The sequence below is a fragment of the Gobius niger genome (genome assembly GCF_951799975.1).
Source record: "Gobius niger genome assembly, chromosome: 3".
In the NCBI taxonomy this organism is placed as follows: domain Eukaryota; kingdom Metazoa; phylum Chordata; class Actinopteri; order Gobiiformes; family Gobiidae; genus Gobius; species Gobius niger.
Window position 1 is genome coordinate 5,488,066 of NC_136854.1, and position 27,104 is coordinate 5,515,169.

Sequence of the window (27,104 nt, forward strand, 5' to 3'; positions counted from 1 at the left end):
CAGCACACCTCTTCCTGAAGTCCTACATCTATTTAAATTTAGACCGTATTTTGAGGCTCTCCAGTCAGTTCTTTCTGAACTGACTCCACTCATCTCAAATGAACTCTCTGTTTCTGACTACACTACAGGTTTGCCGAGCCGGGTTTACATTAAGAACCACAACAGGACCCGCTGGAACTCTCCCCGTTATTTAGGACCTTTTGAAGTGACTCAGAGGACTGCTACAGCAGTTAAAGTGCAGGGAAAAGACAGCTGGTTTCATTGGACACATCTGAAACCTTGCTCGGACAAGACCGGCTACCACTGGTCCGACACTTTGCCTAATAATGGTGAAAGTGGGTCTGGGAGCCCCACTGAAGGGGGTGGGCAAGCAAACCCAGCAAACCCATAAACTTGAACTAGAGACAAAGATGGACAAAAGCTCCTCTCTAAAGTCGTGGCTACAAAAACTTGGCCCACATAGGTGCCCATACGGGGTGTGGGGTGTAATACTAGCCCTCTGCATACTACTGATATTAATGGCTTTAAAATTAGAAGGTCAAAACAATTGTGACAAAAGGGTTGAAGGTCAGTCAGTGAAAGAATTAAAACAAACACTGTATAACATGTGTAAAAAAGTAGGCCAAAAACAAGGTGGAAATGTAGTCATTTATTGTAATCATAACGGAATGATACTGGTTAAAAGTCGAGGAGCAGTATTCAACCGCCACACCCTATACTGGGTTACCCATTATACAGAACAAGCGATTGAAACTGGGAATAAAAAAGGAAAAAACAAACCAATTGTTAAACCCATGATATATGATGTATCTAACGTGTCTATTCCCACAGAAGGAGATGGATCTAGGAAGCGACGGTCAATTATCACAGGGGGTCATGGACCTGGGGAAAACAAATGGGTAAAGTTAGCCAAACACACGGCTAAAGTGACTAACTCGACTACACCCTGTTGGGTATGCTCATTCAGGCCCCATCATTCTACGGATGTACCATCTTCCGTACCGATTCCTATTTCCGTAAAGGCCCACATTTGTATGTTTGTACACTACCTATGGGGAAGGGGAAAATACACACACCCAGGTTGCAAGGAATACGCTAACTATGCTAACCTTTCAAACTGGGTAAATCCAATAAATTGGACTACCGCTACTAATGCAACATTACTAAAAGGGATGCATTTTTTAGGATTGACGCATTTTAGGACCCAACTTAAAGCTCCATTTTGTTATTACGAACAATGTGTAGAAGGTAAAAAACACCTGGGGAAGACAATTTGTGAAGAGAAACTAGGGAATGGATTTGAAGTATATGGGCTAAACTGGACCTCTCGATTGTCGGTCGCAAATAGTGGATGGGTAAATGGTACAGAACCTGAGAATCAGATCAATATTTCTTGGGGAGGACGATGGCCGTTAAATAAAACACGGTGGGGGGAGCTTGTAAACAGTACTACGACCGTGTCACCTCTAATCCCCTATCCAGGAGAAAGGGGGTTCCCCACCCCGGTTGGACATGTGTGGTTGTGCGGTCAAAATAGTTATGTAACACTCCCAGTAGACTGGTGTGGAACTTGTACACTGGCTAAACTTAAGCCGTCATCAATAGTAGTCCCAGATACATTAATGCAGGAGGCGGTGCGTATTCATAAACATCATAACCCTCACAATCACGGGATTAGAAAAAGGCAAATGAAGGTAGGAGATCGCACCCTCGGTCAAGCATATGTCCCATTCTCCGACAATAACGGTAGACAACCCCTGTTTGGAGATGGGAGGGGATTCCTAGGCACCCTTATCCCTATGATTGGTGCTGCTAGCTCCATGAAGCGGCTAAATGAGGTCTGGTGGATCCTAGAGGACTTAACTGAGGTAATAGATGATATTTTAGAACAAATGGAACAAAGTAGGGAACTTAAAGCTGTAGCTGCCGTGGCTATGCAGAATCGGGTAGCTTTAGATGCTCTCTATGCAGAGCAGGGTGGTATGTGTGCTGCGGTGGGCATTGACCACTGCTGCACATATATCCCGGATGAAACAGGTAATTGGACCGCAATTAGAGATAAGGTGAGTAGACTCAAGGACTTTTTGGAGTCCCAAGAAGACCAAAATCCACAATGGACTTGGTTGAATTGGCTAAATTCCGGTTCCTGGATCCACATCCTTCAAAGAGTGGGTATTATAATAGGTGTTGTGTTACTGTTATGTTGTGTTTTGTTTTGTTGTGTTGTACCTCTCATTCGCAGCATGATAACCAGGGCTTTAGCCCCCTCAGAAGGGATCTTTGTTGTCAGTGGTGATTCCCCTGAGGATCTGGAGATGGGTTATACAGAGACGCCTGAAGGGGGCGTCCAAGATCTGTATACTGAAAGAGCCATAATGGCGTTTAAAATCAATTCGATTGACCCAGACGAAGGCTATGATGGACAATGTGGAGGAGATTTTATCTAACCAAATATCTAAGAGTGTGGTTTTGTTTTGCTGTGCTTTGTGTTGCAGGAATGTTTATTTTATAGCAATATGTGATGGTGTGCGAGGCACAGAAAAAATAAAGTGTACTGTCGATCTTGGTACTCCATCACTCCATCACTGACCTTTCGTTGGGAGAGGTTGGTGAGTGGAGACTATGTCTGGGAGGAAAAACATAATTTTGAAACTTTTCAGGAACTGATTGAATATGCTCAGATGAAGATGGAGACCTGGTGGTGGTTTTATACTCAGGGACACGGTGAACCACTGTTTGATAAAGGATTTACACTTATTAGTTAAGGGATTTAGTATTTTAGTTGATCTCTATCGAGATCAGAAGGGGGAATGAAGAATTATAAAATATATTCAAGGTTTTTTACTGTTATATACTATTTCTATTCTCATTATTGTTTAACTTGACTTAACAAAATGTATGCGAAGTATTCTCAGTTCTTTGTTACAGAGGAAAAGTGTGTGAGCACAGAACCGCCGTGCCCCACAAGTAAGATAAACAACTGCCTTTCTCCAGAAGGATCCTGTCAGTTGCAACATTCCATTGAAGACATAAAATTGGGGGTCGCGGGGCGGAACTACGTGACCAGCACAAGCACTGGAGACAATGGAACCAATGAGATTTAGTTTTAGGTTCATGAATATTATAATGTTTAAATGTGATTCAAATATTCTGCTTCCTTAGTATAAACCCAGTCTCTCCCATTGAAATGGGCAGCTGGTAAACTCGATGTTAGGGAACTAGGGAAGCAGAGCTCTGTATTAGATGACCTGTTAGGGAAATAAACCTTCGTGACTTAAATCTTCTGAATCCGGGGTCATCTTTGCTGGTATGTGTATTAGCTAGTAGTGTAGCGTTGTTTTGTCTCTAACTCTTCTTCCAGTGTTGAACACGCCTGGTGTTGTCCGCCGTTTGGGTAATTAATTAGGATACAAACTTGGAATAGTGTTTAATAACATTTATTGTTTAAAGGAAGTGGACAACACAGGAGAAGGAGTGAGAAACTCCTTGCTCTTCACACTGATGAGTATCAATCAAATCAATGGAGTAGTGGATGGTTGGTGAATGGCCACCATGTCCCAACAAGTCTGTGACGTCAGTAAGGAGGGGGCGGAGTCATGTTTTCGGCCAGAATCATGTTAAGAGAGCTGGTCGGCCCCTTCAGGCCCTTTTAGGCTCCCTGAAGGTGTGAAAATGACCTTTGAAAAATATGTGGAGTTTCTGACTGACCACTGTCTTCTATGCTACAAAAAGAAGAGCCGTGTTTCCCCGAACAAAATCCTCTTCATGCATGACAACGCACCATGTCCTGCTGTAAAGAATACCTCTGCATCACTGGCTGCTATGGGCATAAAAGGAGAGAAACTCATGATGTGGACCCCCTCCTACCCTGACCTCAGCCCTATTGAGAACCTTTGGAGCAACAAAAAAAAACATCTATGAGGGCGGGAGGCAGTTTTCATCCAAACAGCAGCTCTGGGAGACTATTCTAACATCCTGCAAACAAATCCAAGCAGAAACTGTCCAAAAACTCACAAGTTTAATGGATTTAAGAATTTTGAAGCTGCTCGGGCTCCTATGGTAAAATATAACTTGACCTGTTCATATTTTTTGATTGAAATAGCTTTTGATTTCAGTAAGTATGACCTCCTAATGCTACAAATTCAACAAATGACCATTTTTAGTTAATTACAAGCTTTAAAATGTATTGAAACGATGCGTTGCATAATAATTTGGAACAGTAGATTTTGAGGTTTTTACTACATTCATTTTTGAAAAAAATACTGTTTTCACTGGGAGATTTTTTCAACCACATTTAAATGATCCTCTACCAGTTAAAGACTTTAAAAATATGCTGACTCTCATTTGAGTTTAGAAAATCTTAGAAAAATGTCATTTGCATAATAATTTGGAACGCAGTGTAGAATGAGACCAGAACTATTTTACCACAACTGCCTCTAAAACCCTGCACTGTCACTCAAAAAGTTGTAACTTTGGGCCCAAAGTGCTGCCATGCTCTAGCTTAATATAGAACCTGCAGTTACGTGTAAGACCTGAGGTGGCAGTAGCGAGTATAAAAATGACAACTTCCATGACTGACCTGCTCCATCGTCCAACTCTTCTTCTGTGTCCTCCTCGTCTGTTTCCGTGGAGACCTCAATGGCTTCAGGAGAGCACAATATTAACAGGAAAAAACATGTCAACATAGATGTGTAACCATAACACTGTGAAAAAAGATGATTTCTGTTCATAAGGGTCATTGGTGTCACATTTTCTGACGCTAAATAATGTGTTTCGGGATTCTCTCAGACCTGCTGCGCGGTGCTCCCAGCGCGGCCTCCGTCGAGCAGACCGCTGGTGCAGTTTCTTCTGCCTGTGTCGAGCTCTCATGGCTGTTCTGGAGTCAGTGATCCAGGCGTGGTACACAAACTGTGGATAGCACACTGATATGAGACACGCAGGCCTCTGTAAATATCTACATATCATGCATAGATTTTCACGGTCATACTGAATATACCTATATTTAATCCGAGATTGAGCGCTAAACAAGTGCTTTGATACAAGTGAGTTCAAAAACACTCAACTATTTCTCATGAAAGAGAAAGAGCTCCGTACGCGTATCAACTTTACCCAGTACACGCTTTTGTGTGCAAAACTGCAGTTGTTGTGGGCCGACAGAGGAGCACGCTGTACAGATCGTCATTAAAGTTTTGCAAGCCATGATGAGAACAAATGTGGACAGATGCTGCCTTCTGGTGGGGGTCATGGAATCATTCAGGGGTACCAAGGCTAATAAAACAGAAAAGAAACAGCAAAAACATGACTATGATGGTTTAAAGAACTTGCAAATGTTATGATAACACCAGCTAAGGTTGTGCTTTGGCCACAGCCTTAGGTCTGTCCCAAAACGTATACCTGGTCAGACTGGTTTGGCCCTGGCCGCCGCTATGGAAAAGCTCGCCAAACTGGGTTGACCATGCATTGGGCTGAGTCGCGCCTGTCTGTGGAAAGGCAGCTTTCGAGTGACTTCAAACACTTGAAAACTCCCGAGAAAGTCTGCACAGACTGAGGAGGGTGGCTCGAAAACACAGCCACTCTGGGAGGAGCCGCTGCGAGACTAACCGAATCAAATTTATTTAAAAAAAGTAAATGTATCTGTAGGCTGCCGTTCTCTCGAATTATTTGACGCACAAGGAGTTAAGTCATGTGTTTTCAGTGCTGATGGCATGTTCAACTGCACTGGACACCTGTGGCTTGTAGACAAATGCAGCCAATATATGTGTAATTATTTATTAATTAATTTTATTATTACACTGCGTTCCAAATTATTATGCAAATTACATTTTTCTAAGATTTTCTAAATCGGCAACTCAAATGAGAGTCAGCATAATTTTCAAGTCTTTAACTGGTAGAGGATCATTTAAATGTGGTTGAAAAAATCTCCCAGTGATAACAGTATTTTTTTCAAAAATAAATATAGTAAAAACCTCAAAATCCACTGTTCCAAATTATTATGCAACTCATCGTTTCAATACATTTTAAAGCTTGTAATCAACTGAAAATGGTCATTTGTTGAATTTGGAGCATTAGGAGGCCATACTTACTGAAATCAAATCATATTTCAATAAAAAAAATATTAACAGGTCAAGTTATAGTTTACCATAGGAGCCCTTGTGTGATAGCAGCTTCAAAATTCTTAAATCCATTAAACTTGTGAGTTTTTGGACAGTTTCTGCTTGGATTTGTTTGCAGGATGTCAGAATAGCCTCCCAGAGCTGCTGTTTGGATGAAAACTGCCTCCCACCCTCATAGAAGTTTTATTTGTTGAGGCTCCAAAGGTTCTCAACAGGGTTGAAGTCAGGGGAGGAGGGGGTCCACATCATGAGTTTCTCTCCTTTTATGCCCATAGCAGCCAGTGATGCAGAGGTATTCTTTACAGCAGGACATGGTGCGTTGTCATGCATGAAGATGATCTTGTTTGGGAAAGCACGGCTCTTCTTTTTGTAGCATAGAAGAAAGTGGTCAATCAGAAACCACATATTTTTCAAAGGTCATTTTCACACCTTCAGGGAGCCTAAAAGGGCCTAAAGGGGCCGACCAGCTCTCTCCTAATGATTCTGGCCGAAAACATGACTCCGTCCCCTCCTTACTGACATCACAGCCTTGTTGGGACATTGTGGCCATTCACCAACCATCCACTACTCCATTGATTTGATTGATCCTCATCAGTGAACAAGACTGTTTGAAAATCAGTCTTCATGTATTTCTGAGCCACTGCAGCCGTTTCTGTTCATGAGCTTCAATTAACAGTTTAGGGGAGGCCCGGATAGAAGGTTTATGCACAACTGCAGCCTCTGGAGGGCACCAGCAGCTTCAAATACCTGTGTGCTGCTTTGTAGCTGCTGTTCTAATAATCGGATACGTTTTTCTGGCAGAAACCGTCCATATTGTGCCTTTATCTGCACAAACCCGAGCGTGTCTGAATCATCCACAAATCTCTTATCAGTACTATGAATAAACTTAATCTTTCATGAAATATCGAAGGTTTTCATACCTAGACCAAGGCATTCAACTATTTCACACTTTCCATCAGCAGAGATCCTTTTTCTTTACCATATTGCTTGAAAATGATGATCTGCATAATAAAGTGGAACACTCTTTTTCAGTAGTGTTTCCCTTAACTGGGCTTAACCTGAAAACTAATCAACCCAGGTCTCTGAGATTAATGTCAGTGATTCATAGAGCCTTGAGACACGATACCAGAGTTTCATTATTATTATTATTTTTTTTACCTTTTTGACACAAAAATACAATTTGCATAATAATTTGGAATGCAGTGTAGTTGGTGTGCTCAATATTCATTACGGCAATTGATTCTTTATATTTCTCTTCACAGTCTAGATCTGCTTAGCTCCTACTTGAGTGGCCGACCTCTGGCCGTAAAGGTGATATCAAAACTATTGGAGGGAGTTCCACAAGGCAGTATTCTGGGTCCCCAACTAATTCTCATGCCAATGGTAGTTAATCTTAATCTGTGATTTTTGCATTCGGTCAAAATGTCATTAATCAACAACTCATTTCAGATTTGCAGGAAATGAGGCATAAAGCTGCATTTATATTTTATGTTTTACAACTATGCCTGTGTTGCATTGTGCAGAACACCATGGGAATGAGCTGTGTTTAATATCCTACTTGAATCCACAGGAGCGAGTTTTGGCCAAGTCACAAGTGACCTGTTTGTTGTGAAAACCAATACATACGCTCAAATCATTCCACAACAAAAACAGCTCCATAGCGTAAGTGTAATGTCTGTTCATTACTATTCACATGGTGGGTCCCACCCCCCAATGGGAGTACCCCTGTTTCAGACGGTGGGTCGTTGGTGTTGCCTACAGGGACTGGACAAGAAGAACTGAAGTCTATCTATAGCCGTCCACTCCGTACATGGGAGTGGATCTCTCCCTCTGTGTTTTTTTTTCTATCACTGGGCTTTTGAGTTTTCTCTCTCTGCGCCAGGGTCTAAGGACAGTGGACACCCATGCGGCTCGTCACCACCTGCTGCCGGTGCTTATTTGGACATTATGTTTGCCTGGATGCTTCATTTGCCTGAACTTTACATTGTCTTGTTTTCTGTTTTGTTTCATAGCTTTAATATTTTCTGCAGCCCTGTGAGGCAGCTCCCGTTGTGATATTGGGCTACACAAAACCATTGATTGATTGATTATGTAAGTGCTAACCTGAAAGGCAGACTTGTCCGGAGGTCGCGGTCCTCTCTTTCGCACATCCTCTTTCTCCTCCTCCGTTTCCTCATCGCTGTCAGTCTCAAACAGGTAATAGTCCCCACTGCGGATCACTAACACAGAAAGATCAGAGGTCAAAGTGGGCTGTCGTAATCCTGGAGGAAATGGGACTTACTAGAAGCGTGGTTGACCCAGGGCCTCCACCACTGGCTGCCCTCCCTACTCTCCTTCTGGGCAGGATTCCCCTCAGCTCCGGCAGGCTCCTTGTTTAAACTTAGAAGTGTTTCCTTTCCGCGGCGGAACTTCTGCTGACGGGTTTTTATTCGCTCCATCCTAAAAGACGGGACCAAGACGAGGTCAAGGGTCAGAAATAGCCTAAATCCTAGACAGAATAGGTCTTACTGTCTCTTGAGAAGGTCCATGGAGTTCTTCTCCACCTGAAGCCTGGCTCTGACGGCCTTCACTGTGGAGGCCTCAAACAGCTCTGCTCCTCTGCACACACACACACGCAGATATATAACATGGGTTACTGAAGAAAACTGAGGCAAAGGTAATAACTCTTCAGCCCATATTCAGTTATAGAAAACTATACGAAAGATGGCAAAACCAACTTTTGGCATGTTGTCCGAATCACACTTTACAAAAGATGTCTAATGTATATGGAAATACATGGACACGAGTAGAGGGAGATGACAGAGAGGATCAGTGGCAGTTTTAGGCCTACCGTGCTGTACGTTTACCTGGATGCGAGCAGCTGTGTGTTGTGCAGGTCAAGAAGCACATAGAGGAAATAGTGGCTCCTGAACACTCTCCGCTGAAGCAGCAGAAAGCAAAAGCAGATGCCGTCCCAGATGATCCCAGCTTCACCATTGGGAAGCTCACACTGTTTGGAGCTCTGCTCCGCTGGATCAAGTAGAAGCAGGAGATTAGACTCTTCATTTACTGACCTGGTCAAATGTTAAGTATACAGTGCCTCTCGAAAGTATTCATACACCTTAAACTTTTGCACATTTTGTCATGTTTACAACCCTAAACATAAAGATTTCATTTGTATTTTTTTACTGAACGTTCACACACAAGTAACAGACAACTGTGAAGTGAAAGCAAAATGATACATGATTCTGTTATTTTTCAAAAAATAGAAAAGTGGGGCGTGCATAAGTATTCACACAGCATTTTTCTGAGTGCATTAAATTGCCTTTATATTCCCCTAACCATTAAATAGAAGCCACCTGTGTGTAATCTACTCTCAGTATAATTACAGCTGTTCTTTTAGGCCCTCAGAGCTATGGTCAGAGTGTATTGGTCACTAAACAACATCATGAAGGCCAAGGAGCACCAGAGAGGTCAGGGATAAAGCTGTGGAGAAGTTTAAAGCAGCGTTAAATTATACAAAGATTTACCAAGATTTAAACATCTCATGGAGCAACTGTTCAATCCATCATTCAGAAATGGAAAGAGTACAGCACCACTGAGAACTTACCAAGACACGGCCGTCCACCTAAACTATCAGACCGAACAAGGAGAGCTCTGGCAAGAAATGCAACCAAGTACCCCATGATAACTCTGGAGGAACTGTGAAGTCCTGCCGCTGAGCTGTACATGGGACAACTACAGTATAAGTCGTATCTACACAAATCAGGCCTTCATGAACGAGTGGCAAGAAGAAAGCCATTATTGAAAGGAGGCCATAAGAAATCACGTTTGAAGTTTGCTAGAAGTCATATGGAGGACACAGCTCCATGTGGAAGAAGAGACAAAAACTGAACTTTTTGGCCCAAATGCAAAACATTATGTATGGAGCAAACCTAACACTGCTCATGGTCCTGAGTGGGGGGGGAGCATCATGCTGTGGGGCTGCTTTTCCTCAGCGGGGACTGGGGAGATTGTAAGAAGAGTTGGGAAGATGGATGGAGCCAAATACAGGGACATTTTGGAGGAAAACCTGCTGGAGTCACAAGAGAACTGAGGCTGGGGCGGAGATTCGCCTTCAGCAGGACAATGACCCGAAACACAAAGATAAATCTACAATGGAATGGTTCAATAAAAACATATTAATGTGTTAGAATGGCCCAGTCAAAGTCCTGACCTAAATCCTATTGAAAATCTGTGGAAAGACCTGAAAACGCTAATTTGACAGAGCTGTTATTGCAGCAAAAGGGGGTTCCACAAAGTATTCATTCATGCTGTATGAATACTTATGCACGCCCCACTTTTCTGTTTTCTATTTTTTGAAAAATAACAGAATCATGTATCATTTTGCTTTCACTTCACAGTTGTGATTCTTAATCTCAGTGGGACTATCCTGATCGGTTAAATATCTAAATAGTTTGTTAGAGCATTAAAGTATCTTAAAAATAGCCGAAATCTCTTTTGTCCCTCATGGTATCAGGCTTTATCACAGAGCCACTTCAGGGAGGAGCAGAGGAGGAGGACAGAGGGAAATGTCTTGAACATTGTCTTGCAGTGCCTTAACTTCTCTTGCTTGTGTATTTATTGTTTTTTTTATGTGTTTAACTTTTTAATCCTGTAGATGCTGTTTGTGTCAATGTGAGCAAGAGACTAATGCACAATTTCCTTCGGGATCAATAAAGTATTTATCTATCTATCTAAATGACTAAAAAGATAACCAACTAAGAATTGGGTAAGGGCGTGTCTAACTCCTCCTCTGTAGGAAAACAACAGAGTTTTATATGAGGAGATATGTGGGCACTGGATCCTGCAGACTGGTGAACCTTCAAACACTTTTGAAATGGAGTTAAAGAGTGTTCCCTACGTTTACTGTAGCCTTTGATGGTGCAGGCGAGGCTGAAGAGCTGGATGAGCCAACAGTGGTTCACAACCAAAGACTTTATGAAGCCACATGCCAAGATCTGCAACAGAAGACATTCCTGTAAATGACAGGCCCTGGCTTCTCCGCTCAGGGATCGACTTCAGGCTTTAGACTCTTTCTGGACTACTTTACGCTCTTATTTGGCACTGATGCTTGAATTGAGATGTGGAGTACATGTCTGTATTTGGCTTCATTTCAACTCGCTTTGCACACAGGACTTCATCAAACTGGTCATTATTTGTAAGGTCCAATACGGTCATATTCATCTTTTGATGAAGTTCTTTCATATGACTAATGTCACTTTAGGTTAGGTTACTTTATTTGTAGCCGTGGGCAACACGTCAATCTTTGGATACCAATGCTGAGGCGCCCAATGAATGCTTTAAGCCACAGTTATGGATGAAATATCAGATGTTATAGCTGGGGTGTGCCCACGCCTTACAGACAGGATGTTCTTCATGGTGATAACAAAGACGTTGTATCCAATCAAACAGTCCCAGTACAGCAGGATGGAGCCGAGTGGCTTCTGGAGCAGGTCTCCCCCCACCAGCAGGAAGTAAAAGCAGGCCACCAGGTAACCCATACAGAAGATGCTGATCCTGCACACACATTTCAAAGTTGGGATTATGCATGATTCAGGCATTACTTTTGGATTTCTTAAAGGAATAGGCCACCGTTTTTACGTACTAAGATATGTTCTTACCTCACTTTAGACGTGTTAATATATCCCCGTCTGGTCTTTGTCCGTGCGCTCTGCCAGGCAAACGGAGCACATACGCAGCCTCTCCCACATGTCATATAGCTCCGAAAAAGCTCACGATAGAAGCTACCAAGCTCTTCCACGTGTTCCCTATTTAAATAAAGTTACGTGAAGTGTTTTCATGCGAAGTATATTTACACAGAAATGTAACGTGTCGATTTTATAAGCAAATAAAAAGGGGGACTATATTGTGAGGCGTAATGATACGAGGAGCACAGCGTCCGCGTAGTAACTCCTAAAGACTTCCCCGCTTTCTTCCGTCAATAACCTTTAGGAGTTACTGCGCGGACGTTTTGCTCCTCGTATCATTACGCCTCACAATATAGTCCCCCTTTTTATTTGCTTATAAAATCGACATGTTACATTTCTGTGTAAATATACTTCGCATGAAAACACTTCACGTAACTTTATTTAAATAGGGAACACGTGGAAGAGCTTGGTAGCTTCTATCGTGAGCTTTTTCGGAGCTATGTGACATGTGGGAGAGGCTGCGTATGTGCTCCGTTTGCGTGACAGAGCGCACGGACAAAGACCAGACGGGGATATATTAACACGACTAAAGTGAGGTAAGAACATATTTTAGTATGTAAAAACGGTGGCCTATTCCTTTAACATGGATGCTTTTTAACTTTGGGAACATATCTTACAAAATGTCCTTTTTTGTTGAGCTTGTGTGATTTCTTCTTCTACCACAGAAAGCTCTTTTTTTTTTAGTTCTGAGTAGATCTGTACTTGCATTGCATTCATTACGGCGCCATCGATTTGTTAGCATACTTGTATAGCTTGTATATTATTTTAAGCCACGTCTGACACAGAAAGGAGTGACAACATTTAAATATTGCAATTAAAAGACAGGCGCAGCCATTCACAAGAGAAGCTTTGCTCTGGAGGCGAGAGTAGGGCTGGGTACCGTTACATTTTTTTCAAAACCAGTTCTTTAAAAGATACTTAGTTTCTGATACTTTTTCCAATATACTTTTTCCTCACCTATACTAAATTATTTGTCATCTAGAACCAGAAAACGGAACGATAATGTGTGGAAGATCTGCACATGTACAAAATCGGGTTAATCTCCAAGGTCAAGAAATGTGTGGAGAAAAGAAATAAATTGTGTGAAATAGGGAATATATTAGTAACTAAGTAAATTGGGGAATAAGAAAAAAAATGTATTTTTATGGCACCGGCTTTAGATACTGTACCTCAGCCCTATTTGAGATTTAGGATTTTTTCTTTTATTTAAAAAGATACTTTAAAAGCACAGAACCAGACCAGCGGATTAAGTCAACAGTTGGGGGATTGACTCACTTTCAGCTTATTGACAGTGCAGATCTGCTGTATGAACACACCCAGTCCAGTTCAGAGTGTGTTTCTCTTTACCTGGTGGTGCCAGTGATGAAGATGATGGTGAGGACGAACCAGAACATGTAGCAGAAGATGATGACCTTCAGCATGTCCAGGTAGGACCTGAAACCACAGCAGGACAAGTTAGAGCAGTGTTCCAAATACAGTGTATGTAAGGTCTCGTTCTGGTTAAGTCTGGTTCACACGGCAGGAGAATTAGGCAGATTTTAGCCCAGAATCTCCCGGGCAAAGGAATGTGAATCAACTCAAGTACACTATTACTTCAGCAGCACATTGACCTCAGTGTTCACAGCCAACTACATTTCACTCTGTTATACAGGAGTATATGGACAGTCCCTGTCAGCAGCCGCTCGTGGGAAAGCATCAGCACCACCTGGTCAGATGATGAGTGGACAAAGCACTTCAGAATGCGGAGGCAGACTTTCCATCAGCTGTGTGATGCACTCCGGCCCTGCCTCACATTAATCAATCAATCAATCAATCAAACTTTATTTATAAAGCGCTTTTCATACCGAAAGGTATCACAAAGTGCTTTACAGATTACAACATTTAAAACAATGCGCCTGAAACCCCAGTATATCAAGCACCAATCTGCGGGACAGTTCAGACACATTGTTCGAGGTTTCCATCAGAGGTGCTGGTTTCCCCAGATGGTAGGAGCAATTGATGGGACAGTCAGATTTTATTACAATAGGAAGGGTGATTACAGTATCATATTGCAGGGTGTAGTGGACCACAATATGATGCTTTGGGACATCAATGTTGGCCGACCAGGGAATCTGCATGATGGTACACGCCTACCGCCCTGGATGTTATGACCGTGGTTACCTTTCCCAGAGGGACCAGATACAACTCCGGAGCAGCTTAACTACAATCATAAATTAGGCCAGACCAGGGCGAGCCTTTGGTTGCCTCAAAGGAAGATGGAGACGCCTACTGAAAGTGAACGAGTCAAATGTGACTTTCATCAGTCGTATTGTGGCAGCCTGCTGTGTGCTTCATAATTACAGTGAGGTGAACCATAAGGAATACGGGGGGGGCCGTGAACCAGCTGAGGATGAAGCAGGGGAACACCATCTGTGACTGACTTCGCCTTACTTTACATTGTTTGAACATTGTGCATTTGTTCTTTTCAAAGTGAAGCCCTCAGTGTAAACAGGAAGCAACCTCCCTCTCTCTTGCTACAGCTGCTTTTTTGCTTTTTTTCTGCAAACTGCATTTGTGGCTTCTGTGTTCCACATTGTTTTACTGGTTGCTTTTGTACGTCTTTGCCGTGTTTTTGTGGGGATTGATGGATTTTTTTTGCTGTGTAGAGTCCATAATGGTCCTGAAGAAAGCAGCTTTTCAAAAGTAAACAGCTAGCATATCAGCTACACCCATTTGAGACACACATTTCTTCTTGTGAGACACTGAAGATGCAGCAAGAGCCCCCACACCTGCAGCACAGTGGAGGCGGCACAAGAGGCACCAGAAACAAAAAAAAGAAGGTACCCGGATGGTGAAAGGCTGTTGAGTGGAGGGAGCTGCGCAGGAGGAGGTGGAGGAGCTGACCTCCAGACTAGGGCCCTGTCCCAATACCCACACTGCGACCTACGCTCCTCTACGAAAGGTGCACTCGTTTGAAGTGCACGCAGGGGTTCGGGTGCGCAGGTTACAAGCGTGCAAAAATTTCAGAATTGGGAAATTAAGCTTACGTTATTAAATGTTCAAATCCAGGCTGAAAACACTTCTTTTAACCTGTGCAGATGACACTGAAAGTATTTTACAGTGCCTCTCGAAAGTATTCATACACCTTGAACTTTTGCACATTTTGTCATGTTTACAACCCTAAACATAAAGATTTTATTTGGATTTTTTTACTGAACGTTCACACACAAGTAACCGACAACTGTGAAGTGAAAGCAAAATGATACATGATTCTGTTATTTTTCAAAAAGTAGAAAACCAAACAGTGGGGCGTGCATAAGTATTCATACAGCATAAATGCTGTATGATAATGATGAAATGAATGAACCCCCTTTTACTGCAATAACAGCAGCAAGTCTTTTGGGGTCTGACTCTACAAGATTTGCACATGTAGAGACTGACATTTTAGCCCATTCCTCTTTACAAAACAACTCAAGCTCTGTCACATTAGAAGGAGAGTGTCTGTGAACAGCAGTTTTCAGGTCTTACCACAGATTTTCAATAGGATTTAGGTCAGGACTTTGACAGGGCCATTGTAACTCATTAATATGTTTTTTTAAAATATCCATCTTCCCACCTATTCTTACAATCTCCCCAGTCCCCGCAGAGGAAAAGCAGCCCCACAGCATGATGCTCCCCCCACCATATTTGACACTGGGGATGGTGCACTCAGGACCATGAGCAGTGTTAGGTTTGCTCCATACATAACGTTTTGCATTTGGGCCAATAAGTTAAATTTTTGTCTCATCTGACCAAAGCTCCTTCTTCCACATGGAGCTGTGTTCTCCATATGACTTCTAGCAAACTTCAAACAGGATTTCTTATGGCCTCCTTTCAATAATGGCTTTCTTCTTCCACTCGTCCATGAAGGCCAGATTTGTGTAGATACGACTTATAGTTGTCCCATGTCCAGATTCCCCCAGCTCAGCGGCAGGACTTCAGCTCCTCCAGAGTTATCTTGGGGAACTTGGTTGTATTTCTTACCAGTGCTCTCCTTGTTCGCTCTGATATTTAAAGTGGGCGATCGTGTCTTGGTAAGTTGGCAGTGGTGCTTTACTCTTTCCATTTTCAAATGATGGATTGAACAGTTGCTCCGTGAGATGTTTAAATCTTGGGAAATCTTTGTATAACTTAACGCTGCTTTAAACTTCTCCAGAACTTCATCCCTGACCTCTCTGGTGCTCCTTGGCCTTCATGATGTTGTTTAGTGACCAATACACTCCGACCACAGCTCTGAGGCCCTCACAGAACAGCTGTAATTATACTGAGAGTAGATTACACACAGGTGCCTCTATTTAACGGTTAGGCCAAGGTGTGAACATTCTGGAGTCATGAGGAATGTTATAAAGGCAATTTAATGCACTCAGAGAAATACTGTATGAATACTTATGCACGCCCCACTTTTCACTTTTCTATTTTTTGAAAAAAAAAAAAACAGAATCATGCATCATTTTTCTTTCACTTCAAATCTTTATGTTTAGGATTGTAAACATGACAAAATGTGCAAAAGTTCAAGGTGTATGAATACTTTTGAGAGGCACTGTATCTGCACTCTTGTAATTGACTCATTTTTATGTTTATGTTCTATTTATTTGATCTGTTTTATTGTAATTTTATGCAACTGTGAAGCTCTTAGAATTGCCTTGTGTATGATTTGTGCTCTACAAATAAACTTGCCTTGCCTATATCATGAATATTCTCCTAACCAGTGGCGCAAAAAGGGCATACGCAATATATGCCTTGCATAGGGGCGCCGAAAGGACGGGGCGCCAATACAAGAGAGAAGAAAAATATTTAAATATAGTCGGTGTGCAAGGGACAGCGCCCCATACCATCTCGGCCATTTCCTCATAGCACGCGACAGCGGAGCCCCATAGCATCAACAGTGCCCCATTGTACAGACCTGCATGGGAATGGATTTCAATCCCGTTCCCGACGCCCTCCCGTGCCCGCTCCCCAGTCTCCATCGGGAGTGTCCTCCCCTGTCCACCCAGGGGAGTTTCACGGGTCCCGAAAAGGGCAGCACCGAGCGCGCACCAGAACGCAGCGCGCCAAGTGCCAACACGCTGCGTAACGACACTTCAAAGGCTTTCCTCAAACCGTGCAGCTTTAAACACATGATCAAACACATTATCAGACACAAAATGCCAAACACAGGTCACTGAGAGAGCAAACGTGGTTCTTTTTTGCAGGTAAACAGCGAGTTGGCGACGGAAAGCGTCTCTCGCAACTTTCAACAAAGTTCAGAGCAGTCTCCGTTTGTCACAGTCCATGGCCTTGCCTGTGTCCCTGCAGAAGGCTAAAAACCTGTGTTTTCCTCCACGGAGCTCATCACCTCCGTTGGCGTTAATGACTTATCCAAAGCACAGTGCACGGACTGGGGGAGGTTTTGACGGGTATTGACCTGCGCCAGGAGAAAACAGCGGGTTTGACTGTGGTTCAGCTGGTGGTCCGGGTGGTCAGTGCGGTGCAAAAGCAGCCCGTGAAGCTGCAGCAGCGTGGGGATCTCGTCTGCATCATCCCGGTGTCCACTGGCGGTGATGCATAAAAGGCTGCACTACGTGTGTCTAGGCCTCTTTCAGACCGCACGCCGAGCGCCCTTTGCGGCCGAACTACCTCGCGGCGAGCGGCATGTATTCATACCGCCACGGAGCGGGGGCAAAGTAGTATTGGGCACAACTCCTCGTGGTTCAGTCTAAAGCAACACTATAATTAAAATATAGGAATACAACTGATTTGTCTCCTTAAAGTGCAAAATGTGTTAAGCACAATAAAAAAAATCAAAGTTTATTACATTATTACTGTCCCTAAAGTTGTAATACCTTATGTAGCCTATTCCAAGTACAAGATTGGATTAACGTGAAGTGATTTTTGCACATTTTCGCAGCCCACATGGGTCAGAAATGCGCTCGAGTTCCTTTTTATTTTTATTTTTTTTCTATTTTTGGAAGGGGGGGGGGGGGGGCAGCTTTGTGTCTGCATACCCCCCGAAAGTGGGTAGATGCGCCCCTGCTCCTGACCCCCTCTCTCACAAAGGGTGAGGATTGTGAGGATTTGTGTCTCAGATCTGTGTGGGGCAGAGGTCCTCACCTGCAGAGCATGAAGTCGGGTACAGGGTTGGTGCACAGGCGCCTGATCAGGTCTGGGTCCTGGTGTAAGTCCAGCTCTCCGTTGTCACCGGCCCTCTGCTGGGTGTCAGGCTGTAGCTCCTCCTCAAACACCTGCCTCTGCAGTGAGGCTCCCATCAGCAGCAGGAAGTCATCTGCTCAGAGAGACAAAGGCTGTTTCCCAAAGCAACTTCCTCCCTCGCACACCAGCACCAGCTGCACTTTGGAACGGTGATGTCCCGCTCTCAGCAAAGTTATGAGTCAGAACAGAGCCTGAAGCCACTCAGAGAACAAACACAATGATATATTATAGACCAATAATAAAACAATAAGGGCTTTCTTTAATTCCATCCTATTGACTTTGCCTGTGTGAGTGATGGCACTTACAGAGGAGAAAGACGGGGTTGGGCGGCGTGAGGTGGTCCGGGAGGAACAGCCACTTGACCACGTTGGAGTCAAGGCTGGAGGAGGGCGCCCTCCAGGGGTAATCTGCAGGTCACACAGCTTTAATCAGAGGAGGCCACAGAGAGAAACAAGTGGTCAGTGTGAGACAAGCTGCAGCTCCCATTAAACCGCCTCTGCTTTGTTTAAGTAATGCTTGGTCCGTCGAATGGCTCTGTCTGGTTGTCCACAGTAATTGTAATTTCAGTCTATCAGAAGAATGCTCAAATTTCAGTGACGAGCGAGTAATAAATGATGACGATATAATGTGTAAAAACATTAAGCAGCGCTTTACTACAACTTAAAGTGAACATACAGTATAAAACACTTTTGTGTACCTTAGAATTTATATTTTGGGGTTTTGGTCAATTTGAAAATAATACTTAAAGATAGAGTTTTATTCACACTTTCACTTTATGAGTTAGAAAAAGCCATGTTGATCTATAAAAAGGTTTTCAAATTCTCCCTCAGCTTTTCCTCCTAGTTCAACAGTCACTCTGTCCCTTAGCCCCTCCTCCCCTCGCTCCACCACACAACAAACCTCCGTAGCATACTGTCAGGACACGTTCGAAGAGCGCACGATTCAAAGCAACGGGCTTGTGAAACAAAACACTGACTATTTAGGAGCAGGCAGGTTGTAAACGTCTGTCAGAGAGGAGACCCTTTTCTTTCACATGTATGTTTTTCTCCTGTGTGCCAGGGGCAGAGAAAAGGAACGTGAATGAGTGCCTGAATAAAAGCTTAATCTGTGTGAGCTTAAAAGCTGTGTGATTGTTTTTGTACTCAATGTCATATTGCGTAAAATAGTGGTTAAAAGAGGGGGCTGGAAAATATTCCCAAAGGGGAGATGAAGAGCTGGGATCAAAACAGAATGGCACCACCTGTTTTTTCACACCACTCTGACTGAAGTACAATGATATGCAAAAGTTTGGGCACCCCTTTAATTTTTCGACATTTTGCCATACTATGGACCATAAACATAAATATATTTAACTGAAATTTGGTGTGAAAGACAAACACTAAATGACACAATCGTGAAGTGAAATGAAATTTATACATGATTTCAATTTTTTTAAATAAATAAAAAACTGAAAAGTGTGATGTGTAAAAGTATAGCCCCCCCTTTTCCTTTTAGTGCAGCCACTTGCCTTCAGAAGTTTCCTGATGATTTCTGAATGATCACATGTTGCCCTAATGACTAAACAGAGTCTACCTGTGTGTTTCTAATGTCAGTTCAAATACAGCTGCTCTGTGATGGTCTCATGTTCAGAGACTATTGTGGAGCAGAAGCATCATGAAGTCCAAGAACACACCAGACAGGTCCAGGATCAAGTTATTGAGAAGTATAAAGCTGGGTTCGGTTATAAAAACATCTCTCAAAGCACAGTTAAATACACCATCCAGGAATGGAAAGAGTATGACATCACTGCAAACCTACCAAGACCCGGCCGTCCTTCTAAACTTACTGACCGAACAAGGACAGCACTGACCACAGCTGCTACCAAGAAACCTATGATGACCCTGGATGAACTGCAGAGAGCTACAGCTCAGGTGGGGGAAACTGTACACAGGACAACTATTAGTCGTACACTGCACAAATATGGCCTTTATGACAGAGTGGCATTTTTGAAAGAAAACCATAAGAAGTCCCGTTTTCTGTTTGCCAGAAACATCCATGTGTCTTCTGGCAAACAGAAACGGGACTTCTTATGTTTTTTGGCCATTTGTTCTGCTTCACCTGTTGAGCTGTGTGCAGTAGCGCCCCCTGCGGTTAGCTCATGCACCACTCTGTTGTTATCACTCTGGGTAAACAAAGCGACCGAGGGCTACAAGCATATCTGTATACGTTTCCAACAGAGAGCATGAGCCTTTAAGGCCCGTTGATGCTTTCCCTTCGAAGTGCATACTGTCAGAGCAACGGAGCAGTACTTTAGCTAACCACTGGGGGTGCTACTGCATACAACTCAACAGGTGAAGTAGAACAAACGGCTAAACCTCTATAAAGTGATTTGAATCATTTGCAAACAAAACCACCACTGTGCTACCTCGTTTTCTTGACTGGGCCATTTAAATGTGTGGAAGCACAAATGCAGTGACAGTAACTACGCCTGGAACACACATATGAAAGGCTGGTTCAGATTTCACAGTGGCCTGGAATGCCCTCTGCAGGCAGTAGTGGGAATGACACATCGTACAATTGCCACGAGTTCATGATCAAATCTTACGGTAAACTATGGATCTATTAAAGCAATACTAAGTAACTTGTTTACCTTAAAGGGATATTTCTGGATTTTTGACATAGGGCCTCCAGAGTGTTGTTGATTTCTGGAGATCTAATTTTTTTATATTCATGCATATTTGAAGAGTCCAGTGGCGCTAGGCTAGTGCATTTCTATGGTAACAGCTAGCCTGCATTAAAAACAGTCTGACCCGCTCCACAGAGCACCTGAGGCAAACCACTGATAACGCCAGACTAACCATATACTGTAAATGTCTGTGTCGATAGAATCATTTAAAATACCATATATTTGAGCAGCATCAGCTTCGTGGTTGTATAAGATACGCAGCGGCGGAAGGATCTGCGAGAAAATAGTCCCTTAAAATGCGATCATTCATGTGATACAAGGTCAGTTATATTCCAAACATTATTCTATGGACACAGACATTTATATGGTTAGTCTGGTGTTAGAAGTGATTTGCTTCAGGTGCACTGTGGAGCGGGTCACACTGTTTTTAATGCAGGCTAGCTGATATCGTAGAAATGCGCTAGCCTTGCACTAGCCTAGCACCACGAAAGTCTTCAAATATAAAAACTGCATGAATTTTTGAATTTTTTTTCCAAAATCAGCAATACTCTGGATAACTAGGAAATGAGGTCCTATGGCAAAAATCCTGAAATATCCCTTTAATAAATCCTTTCCGTAGTCCCTCTGGGGGGAATACAAGTGTTAATGGGATGACTGGGGGGTCTTTCATCTCCCCCGGTGTCTCTGGCCAGAAAACCACAATTGCAACTTGACTGCCACCGGACCGGAGCAACCAATACACATTAATAGAATCACAAAGAAGAAGCTAACAGGCTAATGGACAAAGCTAACTGCGGGCTAGCGTAACTTTAAACAGCATTTACAGCCAAGCTTGAGTGAAAAAAATGATCTCCATTGTGTAACTGGATGTACAATCCCTTTGTCTTTTCTGTCAGTGTAGTATTTACTCTCACGGACAATTAATGAGCAAAAAAATCGCTACTTGCTATGACACCTGCAGTTGCGCTTATGGCCTCTAGGGGCATGAGTTGCTTATTACTGCTTTAAATGTCTTATGAGTAAAAGCGGCCAGAAAGTGGTTTGGAAATACAGTATATGGTTTTGACAGAGTATCTGTGATGTGACTAAAAACCTGTTCTGCACATTTTGATCACCATCACCATCTTCATCATCGTTCCTTACCCTTACAGCTGGCTGGAGGAAAGCCTATGCAGAGGATGTACTGCACACACAACATGCCCGACAGGAAGTAGCAGTAGCGAGGCCAAACCACTGCGATGAGACACCGGCTGCGACGCCACAGAATGCTGACGAGAGCGAGGGCGTGGCCTACCGCAAACAGGTCCATCCTCTGGCCAATCACATTCACCGCCAGCAGGAAGCACGTCTAAACAACGGACACGACCATGATGGAACCAAAGGACGGGGGAACGGCGGCTGTGAGTAAATGAATGTTTGCTCACCTCCACGCCAAACTTGTAGAAGAAGTAGTTGATGAAGTACTTGGTGCAGTGGAGGAGGCCCTTATCAAGGTGACGCCTGGTGATGTCATCAAACAGCGTCCGAGTTGGGGGTGGGGCCTCCCCGCGGCGAAGACGGTAGAGCTCCTGGTGGCGGTAAACTGTGACCTCGAACGCCAACAGTGCTAGCATGGTCAGGTTACTCTGTGGACAGACAGTACGCTGATCCACAAGGCTCAGTGCTAAATGAAGCCAACAAAGCACTGTAGCCCTTTGGTATTTCCTCTTTGAAATATATGGATGGACATAGATGGTATTAGGGGTGTGAGCCTCCGGGTACCTCACAATTCAATACAATACGCCAATACTGCGATAATCAATATATTGTACCAAAATAACCTGCAATTACGATTTTTTGGAAACTACATTTTTAATTTTTATTATTCATAATCTAACATTGGTTTCAACATTCATGTGCTTTGCCCTTAAAAGTAATAGATTTGTGACAGTGTTTGGTCCAAGCATGACGTCATCAAAAGTATTGATATCGGAATAAAATCAGTGTTGTATCATCCGGCAAAGAAAACACAATATATCGCAAAATCAACATATTGCCGCACCCTTAGATGGTATAGCCATATGTCAGTACCACAAGTTAGACATATGGGTCAAACGTTTGGGGTCACCAAGACCGTGTCATGTTTTCATCGAAACCTTGTATGGAATAGCCTCCATGTCTCAGAACCAGAATTTCTGGGTTGCAGGTGACATCACAGCGTTCTAAAGCCCTATAATATAATATAGACGTCAAATTATTTTGTTTTAGAGGACATTTTTGGTGATCCTGGACCCAGTGACTGATATTACTGATCTTTTTTTTGGTACTGTGACATCATCGCATTCTAGAACCTGAAAACAACCAATATATATCTGTCGAGTTTCAGAAGAAAATTCCCTTTTCGCGCTATTTTGGAACTCACAAATGCTGATACTCCAGATGCTGCTCCATATCTAGTCAGAATCACCGAGCTCCCTGCGGAAAATTTAAACTAGAACACCCTTGATGTCGGATGTCCCACTGGGAAAGTCGGATGATGATCCTCACATCCCCCGAGTGGGGGAAACAACATGGCAACGTACATAGTTACCTGTATGTAAAACGCTCAAATACAATATTTTTTATACATTTCTTATGTTCTTAACTCTTTAGTTGTCCTCTACTGCCCACTGCTGTCTGTCACTCAGCTCCTACACTGGAGTTGAGACACAGAGGCTTTAAAATGACTGTTTGCTTTGTGACGCTAATGTTGCTAACGACAGGCATGTCCTAGTGGGACAAGGCCTCGTGGAAGACCCAGGACACGGTGGTGGGACTATGTCTCCGAGCTGGCCTGGTGTCGCCTCGGGGTCCCCCCAGAACAGCTGGAGGAGGTGTGTGTGGATTGGGAAGTTTGGGCATCTCTGCTGAGACTGCTGCCCCCGCGACCCGGCCCCGGATAAAGCGGAAGAAAATGGATGGATGGATGGATGTTGCTAACGTTGCTATTTAATAGATTATAAATCTTACCACACAGCTAAGGTTTCCAAAATTCTTAAATTAGCACCACATTTTGTCTTATTTTTACCAGCTTTGATGCTTAAATTCTTTGTATTTGTTTCATTGTCATTAAAATGTCCTTCTCGACAACTACAACACTGAAACTCGGAACACTGCACCTTACCGAACTGCTGTTTTTTTAGTCATCAATTAGCCTTTAGCACGATTAGAACACTGGAGTGATGGCTGCTGGAAATACGCCTCTGTCACATATTCCATTAAAAATCATCCAAATCCAGTAAGAATAGTCATTTACCACATTAACAATGTCTGGACTGTGTTTCTGATTCTGATTTATTTAATCCTTGCTACCGATCTTTAGTGTAACTAATAATTATTTTAAATCTTGTGTTGACAGTGCAGTTTATGAAGTGGGATATTACCAACAGATAGTCCAGGACTCTCCCATTGGTCTTCCTAAGTCCCACCCACTGGGCGGGGTCCACAGGTCCAGAGTACAGCACAGACTTGGACAGGTCCAGACTGGAGTTGGCGACCTGCAGCAGTCAGAATTATTGAAATGACTAAAAGAAGGACAGGGCCTGACATTAAAGAGGACATAACAAATCTCCTTTGGGTGCCTTAGCGCTGATATTTAAAGATTTATCATTTGAATTATTGCTGCACGATTAACCTTTCTCCCATCAAAATCGATGTTTGAGCTGCTGCGGTAGCACAATCTATAGGATGGGGGTAGGTTTTTGTTTTTCTGCCTTAAGCTTCCGCAGTGATGTTCACCAATCAGAATGATCGAGCCTCGCTTCCTGTTGTCCTGTTGGCCAATCAGAAGTCACTGCAGGTAATGTTCCAAATTGATATCTCTACATTTATTTTTTTTCCCTATTCACCTGCAGTGTCTCGCCTTAAGCCGGTCTAATTCCTCATGTCCGGAATCCGTGTTTGGTCACATTGCGCATGCACGTCTCAAACAAGTGTGGACGGCTGGAAGTTGGGACAAACGTCCGTCTCACATCATTGTAAATGAGCCAGAACTGTAGAAATCTTTGCGTGATGTGAGAATTACAGTCTTAAAGGAACAGGCCACCGTTCTTCCACACTGAGATCTGTTCTTACCTGAGCTTCGACGAGCTGATGTGTATCTGTCTGGTCTTTGTGGAAGAGCGTGGTCGCTTCTAACTCCACCCCGTTTGGAGAAATAGGGATACATTGGGAGAGGCCAAACGCAAACAACATCTTTGGTCGTTTTTCATGACGGAGAGCACACACAAAGACCAGACAGGTACACATCAACTCGTCGAAGCTCAGGTAAGAACATATCTCAGCAGTGGCGGCTGGTCCATTATGGCCGGTGGGGCGCCGCTCCTCCTATCAATTTTGCAAATAAAAAAAATAAAACGTTTTGAGTTTAGCAAAATGACTGTCTATCTGTACAGGTGTTTTACACACTGAGGGAGGGGGAGCGGAGGTGAAGGAGCGTGTCATTTTGTCTGCCTGGTTCATCTTGTGCTGTAACAGCATCATAAATGTATAGTTTTGTTCTCGGGGCGGCGAGGAACAGCGCCCCCGCGATCTAACCAATGGCGCTCTACTATGGTATAAAAACGTATATCATTAATTCAACCAATCAGAGACGCGCAATAATAAATAATACCTGTTAATCTCCGATGGCGCTGAGGTCAAGCGCCATCGGAGATTAACAGGTGAAAGACGAGGAAGCGTCTCCTGTAAACAAACACGAGGAGCAGCTCTGAGCTCACGGACGATCGGAGAAAAGACCAGAGAAGCTTCGTGTTGTTTCCTGAGAGGAGGTGAAAGGATTCAGTCAAACTCATGGACTTGGGACAACTTTCTTCCGTCAGAAGTCACGTCTAAACGGACTTTGCTGGAGGTAGCATGACGATGCTAACTAGCTCGTCTGCTTTAGCTGCTGCTTGTTTATCTCACACTTTGGGACAAACCCTCGCTGACTTGGACACTAATGTTCCAGGACGTGGACATTTGATGGAGAGAAGATTCAGGACCGTGAGGAGTTTACGACAGAAGAGGGGAACGTCATTCATTCACTGAGGGAAACAGAGGTGGAGCTCCAGGTGCTACAGGAGGAGCTCCAGGTGCTACAGGAGGAGCTCCAGGTGCTACAGGAGGAGCTCCAGGTGCTACAGGAGGAGCTCCAGGTGCTACAGGTGGAGCTCCAGGTGCTACAGGAGGAGCTCCAGGTGCTACAGGAGGAGCTCCAGGTGCTACAGGAGGAGCTCCAGGTGCTACAGGTGGAGCTCCAGGTGCTACAGGAGGAGGACTCTCTTCTAAACGTAAGCTGCACATTATTTCTGAGCGGATCATTTGTCTGACGGTTTATACGGGTTTAAACCTGTGGCTCTGAGGCTCATAATGAAACCACAGCAGGTCTGGGTCTAATACAGTACATGAAATCAAAGAGGAAACACCTCCTGCCTTTGTTCTGGTTCTGTTAGTGCAAAACACAAATCAGTGGTGCACAACACAAATATGTATAGTGACTATCTTTACACTTTTATTTCATTTAGTCAGATTTTTTTCCCCCCAAAAGCATACATTCATTCAATGCTTTCTTTTTGAAGTTAAAAACAATCTTTATAAGTAAGCTATAACTAAAGGTAGGTAGAGGCAACCATAGAAATCATATATCTATGGAGGCAACAGCGCCCCCTGGTTTTCACATCACCAGCCGCCACTGTATCTCAGTATGTAAAAATGGTGGCCTGTTCTTTTAAAGCATCTTAATTTGTCATATTGGGACATGCTTACAGGCCATACTATCTCTTTAGTACAGTCAGGATTCACAATAAATAAATAGGCTAATTGTAACACATTCACTAGTACTAACGTGTATAGTGCTAACGTTGCTTGTGTGAATGGTCAATGGTTGAGGTCCATTGACCATTGGTTGACCTTAATGGTTGAGGTCAGGGGAGGATGGGGTCCACATCATGAGTTTCTCTCCTTTTATGCCCATAGCAGCCAGTGATGCAGAGGTATTCTTTACAGTATGACATGGTGCGTTGTCATGATGAAGATAATTTTGTTCAGGGAAACACGGCTCTTCATTTTGTAGCATAGAAGACAGTTGTCAGTCAGAAACTCCACATATTTTTCAAAGGTCATTTTCACACCTTCAGGGAGCCTAAAAGGGCCTAAAGGGGCCGACCAGCTCTCTCCCCATGATTTTGGTCCAAAACATGACTCCGCCCCCTCCTTACTGACGTCACAGCCTTGTTGGGACATTGTGGCCATTCACCAACCATCCACTACTCCATCCATCTGACCATCCAGGGTCACACGGCCTCATCAGTGAACAAGACTGTTTGAAAATGAGTCCTCATGTATTTCTGAGCCACTGCAGCCGTTTCTGCTTCAGCTTCAATGAACAGTTTA

At 43.4% G+C, this 27,104-nt stretch overlaps 1 protein-coding gene across 1 annotated transcript in view; it reads right to left on the reverse strand.

Moving 5' to 3' along the window:
- The window catches only part of LOC306960586 (piezo-type mechanosensitive ion channel component 2-like), a 116,695-nt gene that overhangs the window by 37,503 nt on the left and 52,088 nt on the right, over positions 1-27,104 (reverse strand). The window contains exons 20-33 of the mRNA XM_079553017.1: positions 24,116-24,229; positions 22,139-22,339; positions 21,858-22,062; positions 18,355-18,456; positions 17,951-18,122; positions 13,190-13,276; positions 11,495-11,651; positions 10,996-11,092; positions 8,960-9,122; positions 8,622-8,711; positions 8,395-8,552; positions 8,217-8,332; positions 4,791-4,908; positions 4,580-4,642 (exon numbers count right to left, since the gene is read on the reverse strand). Of these exons, the coding sequence (XP_079409143.1) occupies positions 4,580-4,642; positions 4,791-4,908; positions 8,217-8,332; positions 8,395-8,552; positions 8,622-8,711; positions 8,960-9,122; positions 10,996-11,092; positions 11,495-11,651; positions 13,190-13,276; positions 17,951-18,122; positions 18,355-18,456; positions 21,858-22,062; positions 22,139-22,339; positions 24,116-24,229 (1,843 nt within the window). The remainder of the gene's footprint in view (positions 1-4,579; positions 4,643-4,790; positions 4,909-8,216; positions 8,333-8,394; positions 8,553-8,621; positions 8,712-8,959; positions 9,123-10,995; positions 11,093-11,494; positions 11,652-13,189; positions 13,277-17,950; positions 18,123-18,354; positions 18,457-21,857; positions 22,063-22,138; positions 22,340-24,115; positions 24,230-27,104) is intronic.